Source organism: Protopterus annectens, chromosome 9.part0, assembly GCF_019279795.1.
Source record: "Protopterus annectens isolate FY-2018-M chromosome 9.part0, PAN1.0, whole genome shotgun sequence".
Lineage (NCBI taxonomy): Eukaryota > Metazoa > Chordata > Ceratodontiformes > Protopteridae > Protopterus > Protopterus annectens.
Genome location: NC_056743.1, coordinates 1,702,380,343 through 1,702,393,868, shown reverse-complemented (window position 1 = coordinate 1,702,393,868; position 13,526 = coordinate 1,702,380,343). Strand labels below are relative to the sequence as shown.

General features: G+C 44.2%; 1 protein-coding gene across 1 annotated transcript in view; it reads right to left on the bottom strand.

The window, feature by feature from the left end:
* LOC122810765 (suppressor of SWI4 1 homolog) overlaps positions 1-13,526 on the bottom strand; it is an 821,276-nt gene that overhangs the window by 199,971 nt on the left and 607,779 nt on the right. The window contains exon 10 of the mRNA XM_044082325.1: positions 1,641-1,770. Coding sequence (XP_043938260.1) covers positions 1,641-1,770 — 130 coding nt within the window. The remainder of the gene's footprint in view (positions 1-1,640; positions 1,771-13,526) is intronic.

Genomic DNA, 13,526 nt, shown 5'->3' with positions numbered 1-13,526 from the left:
CCAGTGCCTTAAGGAAGGGTTTGAGGGACACTGCATCATTAATGCCTGGGGGTTTATCTGCATTTAGTTTAATTATCCATTTTTGTTCAAGTTCTTCTGTCCTATTAATCAAATCTCCCCCTCTTGGGCCTTGATTAATAACTTCTAACACGAAAAATTTAAAAACATGATGTACACCTTCCTTCTCAACATGTTTAGCAAGGGAATTGGTTTCTTTAGCAGCTACAATGTCTCTCATGTGCTCTAATACACTTTCTTTTAACATCCTATTCGTTTTACCTATATAGTAAGCCTTACATATTTGACAGAAACTAAAATATACAATTTTCGTTCTACAGTCTGCATAAAAACATGTATCTATTTTAAATTTTTTCTCAGGATGAACAAAGGTAGTGCATGAAAAAATATATCTACAAGCTCTGCATCTCCTGCATGGATAGGTCCCTTTTCTCTGTGACAAAGCTTCATGTCTAGTACTAGATGGTTTATAGCATAGCTGCCTTTTTAAAGATTTCTTATTAATGAAAGAAAAATATGGTATAGAGTCCATTACTCCATTTAATTCTTTTATTGTAGTTAAAATATTCCAATTTTTCTTAAAAATGCTACAAAATACATTTACATCACCAGTAAAAGAAATGGGGAACCGCAATTTAACTTCATTGTCATTTCTATTCCCCGATTGTTGATCTACTATTTGTTCTGAGAAATAGGGTTGGCCCTTCGTTCGTCTTTCACTTAGTGCATAATTTGCACTAGTATCCAGTTCTGATTTAGAATAGCCTCTGCTAAGAAAATCATCTTTCCATATTTCAGTTGTTTGCACAAGATCTTCATCAAAATTGTGTAGTCTCATATTCCTTAGCATCTGTCCTTTAAGCACATTTCTACTTACATGCCTGGGGTGCATGCTATTTTTATGTAGTAGACCATTCTTTTTTGTTGGATTTCTATACAAGCATGTCCCTATGCTATTCATCTCTGATTTTTTAACCATAACATCTAAAAATTCAATGTTCTCATATGAATATTTATAGGCACATTTTAAAATGTGGTTGTGTGTAAGTAATCAAATTTAATCAATTCCTTTTCTGTTTTTCCCCATAAAATAGAGAGGTCATCTGCACAGCTCCCCCCTCCCCCAAGTATGCATTAGCAAAGCCATGCTCTGAGTTGAAAGTCTGAAGAATATGGTGCTTACAAGACAACTGTTAGCTTTCTTAGGAATGAATATACACTCACTCACTTCCAACATCTGGAAGGCTGTATTCTGAATGTTTGCTAAATAAGAATACAGGCACATAGCAAAACAGAAAAATAAGCAAGAAAAAAAAACAAATAGAGTCTCCAACAAGGTACTTTCTCAAGACATTTACGTCATAGGCATGGACCAATAACAAAATGCAGTACCCTTCAATGACAAGAACTAAAGATGGCACAAGTGGAGGCACCTACAAACTAGGAATGTGGTGAGTTAAGACAATGGGGGAGGGTTCCTCATATGAAAATCAGGAAGGAATTCACACAGCCAGTGACAGAGATCTCCTTAGGTTACGACTGCAAATACTGATCCACGAAGAATTGCCTGCAGACTTAATACACACATCATATGCCCCACAAACAATGTACAAGCATATAACCTGTGAGCTTCCCGTTCTTCCTTTTTACGCTGAATATCAGACTCCTGCTTTTTTCGCCTCTCCATTTTCAGTTTCAGCTTCTTCTCCTTCCTCTTCAGAATCATCTTCAGTTCCTCTTCAGTCTTCTGAACTGGACAGATAAAACATAACAATGAATGTGAAACCACACAGCAGCACATAGGTGACACCAACATTTTACATCTTGAATTTTTGGTGACATTTATTAACACATTTTAAAAGCAAGTGAGATTTTCAGCATTGTTGCAACTACCATACATGCAAATGAAGTGCTACACAGATACCATGGCAAGAGACTTGAAAGAATAAAATCCATCTTTAGATAAACACTTGGGAACTGATGCTACAAACATTAGGACTGCACAGCAGATAACATTTTCCCATGCTGCCTGGGACTCCTTTTCATACCATGAAAATCCTTCTCCCTCCAAAATACAAAGCTAAGAAAAGGCAAGAAGATGGATTACTAAAGACAGCCCTGCTTACACGTCAACCGCTATCTTAAGTACACAAAATCTCCAACACCTACGGTAACCTACAGGATACAGTCCCTAGCTACCCCCCCTGGGTGGTTACCATCACAGAAACTTAACACAAATGGTAGCAGTCCTGAAAGAAGTCCGGGGTGGGGGGGGTGGAACAGTCATTATATCCCTACTGATTTCACCAATTACAGTCTCACAGCAATCGTATTTTCATTATCTACAATCCTGGAACAATGTACCCACTCAACTGATCAAATATCTCACTGACAAAAGCAGTGTCCAATACTCAACACAGCTCTTGATACAAACAGCAGAACTGCACTTCTTAGCATCTGCTACAAAATTAAATTCATTACAAACTCAGGGAACAGTCTCCTTCATATTTCTGGCTTTACCTAAACTAGTTATTTTACAGTGTGACTCACCAAAAGCTACATATAGCATTCGCCTGCCTTTACCTCGCTCAACCTACCCACACCTGGTTTCACAGACATTTATTCAACAGACAACAAGCAATAAAAATTAATTAATTTATATTTATTTAACATTTACTTACCAAAGTCAAATAAAACAACCTGAAGATGACCACAAGCCCTTCTGTAAACGCAATAACCCAAAACGAAAAAAAAAAACAGTAGGGCTACCACAGTTCGAAGCATAAAATTTAATGAAGTGCACACAGGATAAGGACTTTCAGAAACAATTCCTTCATCAGATCCAACACAATGAATTACAAACTTTGAAGGCACACATTTAAAACTCAAAAGCACCAATAATCTCATGAGAACAATTAAAATCATTAGCTTGATTGCATTAAACAGTTAAAGGCAATCTACAATTAAATACATTTTGAAATCTGCTCCATACTAAAACTAGAAATGCAAGCACAGATCTGTAGCATAGCAAAGAACAGTACTAACATATCAAAGAGAGCCTTGAATCATCTAAAAACAGTAGGCATTACACATCCTACCAACAAATAGCTAATAAAACCATTCATTTAAATCGGAAACATACCTGCAAAATAAAAACACAGGTTTAAGAGGTAGCTGTTAAGAGAAACACTGGAATATACCATTGTGTCATAGTCTGCGAGCTTTCAGAATAGGTTTCAAAGGGATGTAGCCATTCAGAACGGGGGGGGGGGACATCAGCTTGCAAATCAGCTATCCAATTAGTCTCTCAACCTCTGTGCTATTCCTGATGTCACCCCTTAATAGTAGGTTTAATACCATCACCATAAAAAAAAAGACCTTATGATCCACAAATTCCTTAACATGCTGGAATAATGGATTGCTCTCCAGTCCATTCCTAATAGCGCCAACATGTTGTAAAATGCACTGTTTCAATATCGGATTAGTTTTGCCAACCTAAAACGAGGTGCAGTGATCACAGCTGGCTATATAGACCGCGTTCTTACTGTTGCAAGAAGCATATCCCTGATAACAAAACCGTTTATTAGTAACAGGACGTATAAAGATATTGGAGCTTTTAATGTACAAGTTTTGCACCTCTTGCAAGAATATGTGCCTTTCTTGGTACTCTGAAACATGGCATTAACCATATCAAATGTTTTACAACAGAGCATATCATTCAAATTGCGATTCCTTTTTCACATAAAACATGGAGCACCTCCTATGCCCCTAATCTTGCTGTCCACCATTAACAGTTTCCAGTTGCTACGTATAATATCACAGACTTGCCTATAGTCACTACTATAGACATGTGGTATTTTATTTTGGAGTTACTGGTCATGACCGGCAAATTATCTCCTTGTTTCGAGGAAAACCATGGTTTGCCTTTCTTATAATGCATACTTTTAAGGTCACCCATGGTTCTATTTCTTTGTTCTTATAACCCTGTTGAGCTAAGTTAACAGCCACTTTTTCAGCTTGATGGAGAAAAATATCCTCCTGTGTACACAGCCTGAAAAGTTGTGTAAAAATCTTACCATAACCATATTTTATTTTATATATTTAACATTTGATGTGAGAGTGTTCGATCTCGCCGTTTGTTCTTACACCTGGGTTCGGAGCCGATCCTCGGCTCCGTGTCGGCCGCTTGCAAGCTCTGCATCGAGAAGAAGCTCGAGATCAACCTAACTCCCACAATCCCCCTCTGCCTTTACCTCAGATCTAGTTTGCCGCTGCAGCGTTCGCATCAGTTTGATGAGCTCGAGCAACCTTAAGCTAAGATTTATATGTTTTTTCTTGTATTTCTTAAGAATTTCCTTTTCTAAAAAGTTATCTAAGTGACTGTGTGTGTGTGTGTTATAGTGTTTCGAGGAATCTTCGGTTCCATATAAAGTTATTTAAACTTTATTAGAGTTTTCCCTCGGGGCCTAACCCCACCTTTACTGGATTGACTACCGGATTGACATTTTACTGGATTTGACTAAATCACCGGATTAGACATACCTATTGGACTTGACATTCTACTAACCTTATCTTTGTTAGCTTTTCTAAGATGTCTGAGAAAGCTAAGTCGGGTTTTAAGCGTTGCCAATGTGGGCAAAAGATGTCAGTGACTGATAACCATAGTTCCTGCGTCTGTCTTGGCCCTCTCCATCTGCAAGAAGACTGTTCAATTTGTCATTCTTTCAGTGGAAGGGTCATGACAGATAGGCGCAGGAAACTTATGGATAGGGGTCTTTTAAAACCTACCTTTCAAGAGGCTCTGGATGCTTCAGACCAGGCATCCAAATCCTCGAAGGAATCGAAGACGTCGGAGCCCAGGTCATCGGCTCCGAGCTCTTCAGTTAAAGTTAGATCACCGGTTCCACAGACTTCGGGGCAGAGTGTTCAACTGTTGTCAGTTTCCGAGCCTCGAGTCTTGGAACCGGTGACGGAGCTCCCTACCCCGACACTGTTGAGGTCGGCTCCGTCTTCGATTCCTTCGACGCGCTCTTCCAGACCACTTTCCGACACCGATGTAGACCGTGTGGTGCAGAAGTTAATGGAGAATACGGCCTTATCCAAACTCATCTCGGTCTCCTCTCAGTTGGTGTCGAGACTCGAAGGCCTTTCCTTATCTCCATCTGTTCCTCCTCCGAGACCTGTCCAGTCTTCGGAGCCGGAAGAGGCTGATCTACTGATTGTGGAGCCCTCGGGGCCAGAACCGTCCTTCTCTCAGTCGGCTCCGTTCACCTCGACTCCGTCGGATCCGGTACCGGAGTCTCGGAGCCGAAGATCCATCCTTGGTTCCGGGACCGAGAGTCGGACCGATGTGTCGGTTCCGACTCTCCCTCTCGGGGCCTCGGCTCGGATCGACTCGGCTCCGTCCTCGGGGTCGATGCCTTCGGTGCCTGTCTCGGGGATTCTTCCCATTTCCTCGGAAAGTACAGTTTTGTACCTACCATAAATGTAGATGTTCGAGGATCCACATTGCTGCAGTCCTAACTATTGGGGTAGTCCGCTGTCCAGTCGGCCCGAATACCAAAGTATATGGCTGACGTCGGTCAGGGCGCATTAGACTGACGTCAGTACGTCAGGGTACTAATGCGCATGACCGACGTCATATCCTCAGTCTTTTCTTGCCCCAGATGTCAGAAGACCCTGAAAAGATAAGGCCAAAACCAAAAACTCCAAATATACCTGCACCAAAAATATGTACAATATATACAAAATTACCAGAATATAACCTCACCTACACAATCACCCCTAAACACAGAGGGAAGGACGGAGGGTAAATTGGACTGCAGCAATGTGGATCCTCGAACATCTACATTTATGGTAGGTACAAAACTGTACTATGTTCTTCATTCCACATTGCTGCAGTCCTAACTATTGGGTAGAATCCCAAAGCAGAGGTAAGGGAGGCTGGCAAATCATAAGGAAGCAGGAACTGACAACATGCCTTGCAAAATAGCTGTGGCAAAACCAGCCCTAGACTTAGAGTAGAGAGGAAGGTGATAATGCTTAGAGAAAGTATGCACTGAACTCCAAGTAGCTGCCTCCAAAATATCCTTAGTTGCCAGCCCCCTTAGAAATGCTGTTGAAGTGGCAGTAGCCCTAGTGGAATGAGGCCTAATCCCAACTGGAATCTCCTTGCCATGATGGGAATAACAAAATGCAATGCAAAACCCAATCCACCTAGAAATAGTTTGTTTTGACACAGGCTTGCCCTGCGAACCCAAAGCAAAAGAAACAAACAACTGCTGAGACTGCCTAAAATCCTTAGTCCTGCTCAAATAATAACGCAACTGCCTGTGTACATCTAAAGTGTGCAAAATCTTTCCCCTTTATTTTGAGGATCTGCATAAAAAGTAGGCAAATGAATAGTTTGGTTTAAAGCCACACTAGAAACCACCTTAGGCATAAAGGAAGGATTAGTACGTAAAGATACCCTATCCTTATGAAAAATCAAAAAGGCTCTACCGCCATAAGGGCCTGCAACTCAGAAACCCTTCTTGCAGAAGTAATGGCCAACAAAAAGCAGTCTTCCATGACAAGTATTTCAATTCAGCAGTAGCCGAGGCTCAAAAGGTTGTAGAGTAAGTTTCTCCAACACAAAATTGAGATCCCAAGCAGGAGTAGGAGCTCTACGTGGGGTCTTATATTCTTTGCCCCTCTAAGAAATTGCTTGAACAAAGGATGCGAAAACAATGGTGGGTCACAATCATAGTGAGCTGAAATTGCTGCAGCATGAATCTTAATGGAAGAGAAAGACAAACCTTTGTCCAATAACTCAGTAAGATATTGAAGAGCCACACTCAAATTAGGCTCAGAAATCTCCAAATTGTTTGCTGCACTCCAAAATAAAAATCTCTTCCATTTTTCTGCGTACACTTTCCTTGTACTAGGTCTTCTGGCTTCCATAATCACATTTAAAACTTGTTGAGGAAGTTGAGACCTGCTGTCTTTCAAAACAGAATATGCCAGGCTGTTAGATGAAGAGAGTGAAGCTTGACATTGAGCAGGTGACCGTCCCTCTGAGACAACAGGTGTGGAATCAAGGGTAAAGGCCATGGAGGCTTCCTTACCAGACTCCTCAGTAATGGGTACCAGTGCTGCCTAGGCCAATCTGGAGCTATTAAAATCATCCTTGGCTTGTCTTGTCTGACCTTTAGAAGCACCTTTGGGAGAAGAGGCAGAGGTGGAAAAGCATACACATGAAGATTTTTCCAACTGAAAGAAAGAGCATCCACTTTCCAAGCTGTGTGATGAAACCTCTTTGTGCAAAACTTTGGCAGCTGGTGGTTTAGTGGAGAAGCGAACAGATCTATGTCTGGAGTTCCCCATGACACTGTCAATTTTTGAAATACATGAAGATCCAGTTTCCACTCGTGGAGATCCATGATTTGTCTGCTTAACACATCTGCTAAGGAGTTCTGTGCTCCCGGCAGAAACCTTGCCTGAAGAGTTAGTTGCAAGCTGAGCGCAGTCTCCCATAAAATCATTGCTTGCCTGCACAATGGGTAAGAATGTGTTCCCCCTTGTTTGTTGATGTACCACATGACAGTTGTGTTGTCTGTTAGAATCAACACCTGCCCTGGAAGAAGTAACTCCTTGAAAGCCATTAATGCAAACTGGACTGCTAACATCTCTTTCATGTTGATATGTAGATGCTGTAGTCTGGCAGGCCACTTGTCTTGTATCCACTTTCCATTTAGATGAGCTCCCCAAGAAATGTCTGAGGCATCTGTCATTAGTATCTGACTCGCCTCTGGCCGGGTCACAGAGAGTCCCTTGTTTAGGTGACATTCCTGAGCCCACCACAAAAATTCCTTTTGAATGCAAGGTATTATTTGAATGACAGTGTCCAAATCCTGGCAGTGCTGTGTCCATACATTTTTGAGATACCATTGCAGCTTCCTCATATGCAGTTTGGCATTGGGAAGCACCAGAATACAAGATGCCATGAACCCTAAGGCTTGAAGGACTGTCCTTGCAGTCAGCCCGGACTGAAGAGATAGTTGATGGAAGTAACTGGAAAGATTCTTTTGTTTGTCCGGGGTTAAAAAGGCCATCTGGGCTGCTGTATTCAGTCTCACACCCAGAAAGCACATGTCTTGAGAGGGTACTAGACTGGACTTTATTTCGTTCACAGAATACCCTAGGCATCTTAGCACTGCTATGACATAATCCAAATGCTGTAGAAGGTCTTCCTTTTCTTGAGCTAGAATCAGGCAGTCGTCCAAGTAAGGATAGATTTGAATTCCTTTTAGCCTGAAGTAAGCTATCACTGGAGCCAGAACCTTTGTGAATACTCTGGGCAGTGGATAAGCCAAAGGGCAATGCAGAGAACTGATAATGAGAATTTCCAGCTCGAAACGCAGATACTTCCTGCAACTTAGTCTTATAGGCACATGAAGGTAAGCTTCCTTGAGATCTAAAGTTACCATCCAGTGATCTTTGCCCAGCAGAGGTAAAAGCTGTTGTAACGTCAACATTTTGAACTTGGGAATGTCCAGATAAGTGTTGAGGATAGATAAATCCAAAATTGGTCTCCACGTGTTCCCCTTCTTGGTACTAGGAACAGGCGGAATAAAATCCTAGGCCCCTTTCTGGCACAGGAACTGGCTGAATGGCCCCTATTTGGAGCAACAGAAAATTTGCTTGTGAGCCTCTTTTCTTTGTAAAGGAGGAATGTCTGGCATGCCTTTGAAAGGAGGCAAGGTATGGAAATAAAACCTGTAACCGTGGTGAATGATATCCAGAACCCATCTGTCTTGGGTAATTAAATCCCAATTTTCTTTGAAAAGAGACAGCCTTCCTCCCAAAGGTGCTGCCAGGCGAGAATGTACTGGCAGCTGAAAAGGCAGGTCATTGGGTCTGCTTATGAAAGGACTGACCCCTGCCCTCACCAGAAGTCTGAGCAGGGGAACTCCCTGTCCTAGGCCTAAAAGAACCTTGAGCTCTGCCCCTACCACGCCTAGACCTACCCCTAGACTGGGAATCATAAGCAGGATAAGTCCATCCCTTAGTAGGCCAATTTCTACTAAACTTCGGAGGCTGCACCTGCAAGAAATCCTTAACAGTTTGCATAGACTTAGCCTTGTCCTCCATTTTCTTTAAAACTGCTTCCACAGGCGAACCAAACAACACATCAGACTGCAAAGGAGCATCCAAAATCCTTGTTTTAACATGCTCGGCTAAATTCTGATCTCTCAACCAGGCATGCCTACGAAGAACAGAACCAGTGGCAGCCACCCTCGAGGAGGCCTGCACAGCATCAAAACCACACTGCAAGGAATGTTTACCCACCTGTTCAGACACATGAACTAAATCCTGCAACTCTTTACACTCAATACCTTCTGCCAGAGCATCCACCTTAGATTTCAATTGTGAAAGGAGGTAATTCTGATATTTTAACATGTGAAACTGACAATTCAACGCCTCATGGCTAAAGTGGAAGAAGTATACACTTTCTTTCCCCATCTATCCAAAGCCCTTGCCTCTTTATCAGGAGGAACAGGATTTTTAACAACAGAGGCCTTCACCCCTTTAGGCCCCTGAGAGACAGTTTCCGGGTCTGCCCTAGGACTCTTAAAAGATACTTATGAGCTTCAGGCACCCTATAGTACCTATCCGGTTTAACTGGGGCAGGAGGCAAAGAATCAGGATTCAGGAAGCCTCTGCAAAAACATCTTCCACCACATTCAGAACAGGAGGTATAGCTAAAGGCCTATGCTGGGGTAAAAACAAGAATTCCCTAAGCCTCTTTCTGGAATCAGAGAAATCTTGACCTTCCCATTTAAAATGCTCCCTCATGGAATGCAGGGTCTCTGAAAATGAAAAATCCTCAGGAGGAGAAGCTGAAGGAGTAGAATCATCCACATCAGAATCAGAATAAGGAGGATACTCCTGCAAGTCTTCAGCAAGACTCAGAAGCCTCCGAACAGTGTTCAAAACTCTCAAACTCAGGTTCCACCCTAGGCCTCTTATCAGGAGGGGGCATAGAACCTCTAATCATAGTAATCAAATCCTCTGCCATTTTAAGCATATGTTTCTTAGGCAAAGACCCTGAAGCACTAGGAGAAACCCCACTGAAGCTACACTTGGCCTGCCTCTCAAAGAAGCCTTGGAAACAGAGGGGAGGCTCTAACCACCTTAGGAAGAGAGGGAAGAACAGCCACCTGAGAAGCCCCTCAGCCTGGCCTACTTCCCGAGAGGATACATCCTGTAACAATAAAGTCTCTCCCTGAGACTCCAAAGAAACACCTGGCAGAACCTCCGGCTCCACTGAGTCTTCTAAAGAACCGGCGTCAGGGACTGTCGGTTCTTCCACTCTAGGCTTTGCTGCTTTATCCTTGCGCTTTTGCCCAAGCGGCCGGAGCATCCAACGGCATTTTATAATTACAACGCTTCCCAAAAACTAACCTGGCACAGTCTAACCTTCTCTTAATACTGCGTTTGTTAAATCTAGCACAAGAACGGCATCCAACAACGCGTGCTCAGGCCCTAAACAAGGTATACACAAAGTATGGTAATCCCTATGAGGTATCTGTTTCCCACAAGAAATACAGTTATTCACTTTTCTGACATCCGTTAAATACTGAGGCAAGAAAAACCAAAATATTCCCCAACGGGTACTTAGCCAACTTTGATTCGGTCTGAAACTCTGACTTCAGAAACTTTCAGAACGCCAACCTGCACTCGCAAAATTGCTTCTGCATCGGACCATGCGGCAAAAAAGACTGAGGATATGACGTCGGTCATGCGCATTAGTACCCTGACGTACTGACGTCAGTCTAATGCGCCCTGACCGACGTCAGCCATATACTTTGGTATTCGGGCCGACTGGACAGCGGACTACCCCAATAGTTAGGACTGCAGCAATGTGGAATGAAGAACATCCGGGAGATACCTCGACTCGGGACCCGGGGGCCTTCAACCTCATGAGGAAGGTGTTGTCTACCCAGACAACCACATCAGCAGAAACAGTTTCTCCTCCCCATAAAGGACCGTTATCCTCCTCTGCACCCACGGCTACATCTAAGCGTCGAGCACCTGTGTCTCAGCCACCCCTGGAGGGTGCCCCCTCTTACTCGGAGGCTTCTTCGGATGCCCCCCCCCGAAGAAGTCCCTAGGAAAAGACTGTGTAAGAGGAGACACTTAGATTCTCCACAAGAATCATTGACATCGGACACTGACTTGGATGAGTCAGAAGGGTCCCCAAAGTCACCCTCAGAGGATGTCTCTTTTTCTGACATCCTGGAGATCCTAAAGCAGAGAGGTGATTGGCAATCCCTCCCCCCTTCTGAGGATGAGTCAGTCTTGCTGAAGGCATTCGGTGCTCGCCCTTCCTCCTCCTGGGTCACTCCGCCCTTCGATGAATTGATGGAGCTGATTGCTCAAGGGCGGGAGACGCCTGACACGGTGGAGCCAGTCCCTAGAAAGCCTAACAAGTATATTACTGCCCCTCAGGATAAGGCTTATCTAACGAAGGGAGTGCCAGTGGACGCTATGGTGGTGGCAGCGGCCACGAAAAAGGAGATGTCGGAATCTTCCTCATCTGTCCATCCGCCTAACAAAGATTCCAGGAGTATGGATAGGTACGGGAAGCGCATTTTTAGTTCAGCGGCTTTTTCTATACGATCCCTGAACTATTTGACCCACTTCACACGGCTACAGAGGGATCTAATCAAAGAGTTGGGAGATACCCTCCAGGGTACTACAGATGCTGCTGTTTCAGAAAAAGTTACAGCACATCTCAATACCCTTACATCCATTGTAAATTCGTCCATGAGGCTGATCTCATACGCAGCCGAAGGATCGAGTAGGGCAGCAGCTTCAGCGATTGCTCTTCGTAGACAATCCTGGATGCGCTTATGTTCATTTGCGGAAGCCTTCAAGTCTTCCTTTACTAACGCCCCATTTGATGGTGCCACTCTCTTTGGCCCCAAAGTAAAGGAGACCCTTACCCGGTGTGAGCAGGAGGGAAAGACTCTGTCTGCTGTCGGAGTCCGTTTTTCCACCCCATCCAGACCGTACCCCAAAGGGCAACGTGATGGAAAAATGTGGTTTCGAAAACCCCAAGGATCTTTCCCAGTCACACAGGGTGATGCCCTGTCTAGAGGCAAAGGAGGGGGCAGAGGTGGAAGACGCCGCCCTGGCGGCAGAGGGGGTCCGCAAAACCAAGGTGACAGGGATACCCCCCTGGAAAACCTTTCCAGCACTCCTGAGAGGAGGCCCGACTGTCCTGCTCTGGAGGCAGTCGGGGGTCGCTTAGCTTTATACCCTCAGGCCTGGCAAAATCTTACATCAGACAACTGGGTAAAAAGTGTTTTTACCAGAGGCTACAGAATACCCTTCCTACTGCCCCCCATTCAGAAGAAAAGACTCCCAGATGTGCCGCCCCATCTGCGAGACCCGGCAGCTATAGAAATTTCAAAGCTGCTAGAGAAAAGAGTCATCCAAACCAGTCCCAGCGGACCAAAGAGGATTCGGAACTTACTCAAGGTTCTTTTTAGTTCCAAAGAAGACAGGGGACTGGAGGCCGATTCTGGACCTAAGCAACCTCAATACCTTCGGCAAGAAAGAAAAGTTCCGAATGGTCACGCTTCAATCGATCCTTCCATTTTTACAGAAGGACGACTGGATGTGCTCAATAGATCTGAAGGACGCATACTACCACATCAAAATGGCCAGGGCGTCCAGGGATCACTTGCCCGGCTGGGAGCCAGCCACTTTCAGTTTCGAGCCCTGCCCTTTGGTCTGACCTCAGCCCCAGGGTTTTCACCAAATGCATGGCAGTGGTGGCGTCTCACCTGAGACGCCTGGGATTCCAGGTGTTTCCGTATCTGGACGACTGGCTCCTTTCTGCCACCACCCAGCGTCAACTGATTCAGGCCAGGGATTACACACTACAGCTTTGTGTTCACCTCGGAATTTCTGTAAATTTCGAAAAATCTTCACTACAGCCATCACAGCATATCTCATTCATAGGAGCAGAATTGGATACGCATCATTTAATTCTAAGGCTTCCTCCAGAAAGGATAGCCTCACTACAAAGCCACATATCTCTTCTTCTGTCATCCAGAAAATCCCCAGCAAAACTGGTTCTGAAGGTTTTGGGTCTCATGGCAGCTTCCCTCATTGCGATACCTTTGGGAAGGCTGCACATGAGAGTTCTGCAATGGCTACTGTTTGCACAATGGTCGTTCCAACAACTACCTCTGACACACGAAATTCTGATCACAAACACATGCAAATCGCACCTAGCCTGGTGGCTTCAAACTTGCAACCTTTCCAGCGGAAGACCATTTGTGCTACCCATGCCGACAGCTACGGTGACCACGGACGCTTCCCTGATAGGGTGGGGGGGCATCTTTCAGGGACAGACAGTCCAAGGCGAATGGACCAATTTAGAGTACAATCTGCACGTCAATGTTCTAGAGTTGAGGGCAGTGTTTCTAGCGTTGCAACACTTTGCTCCCCTT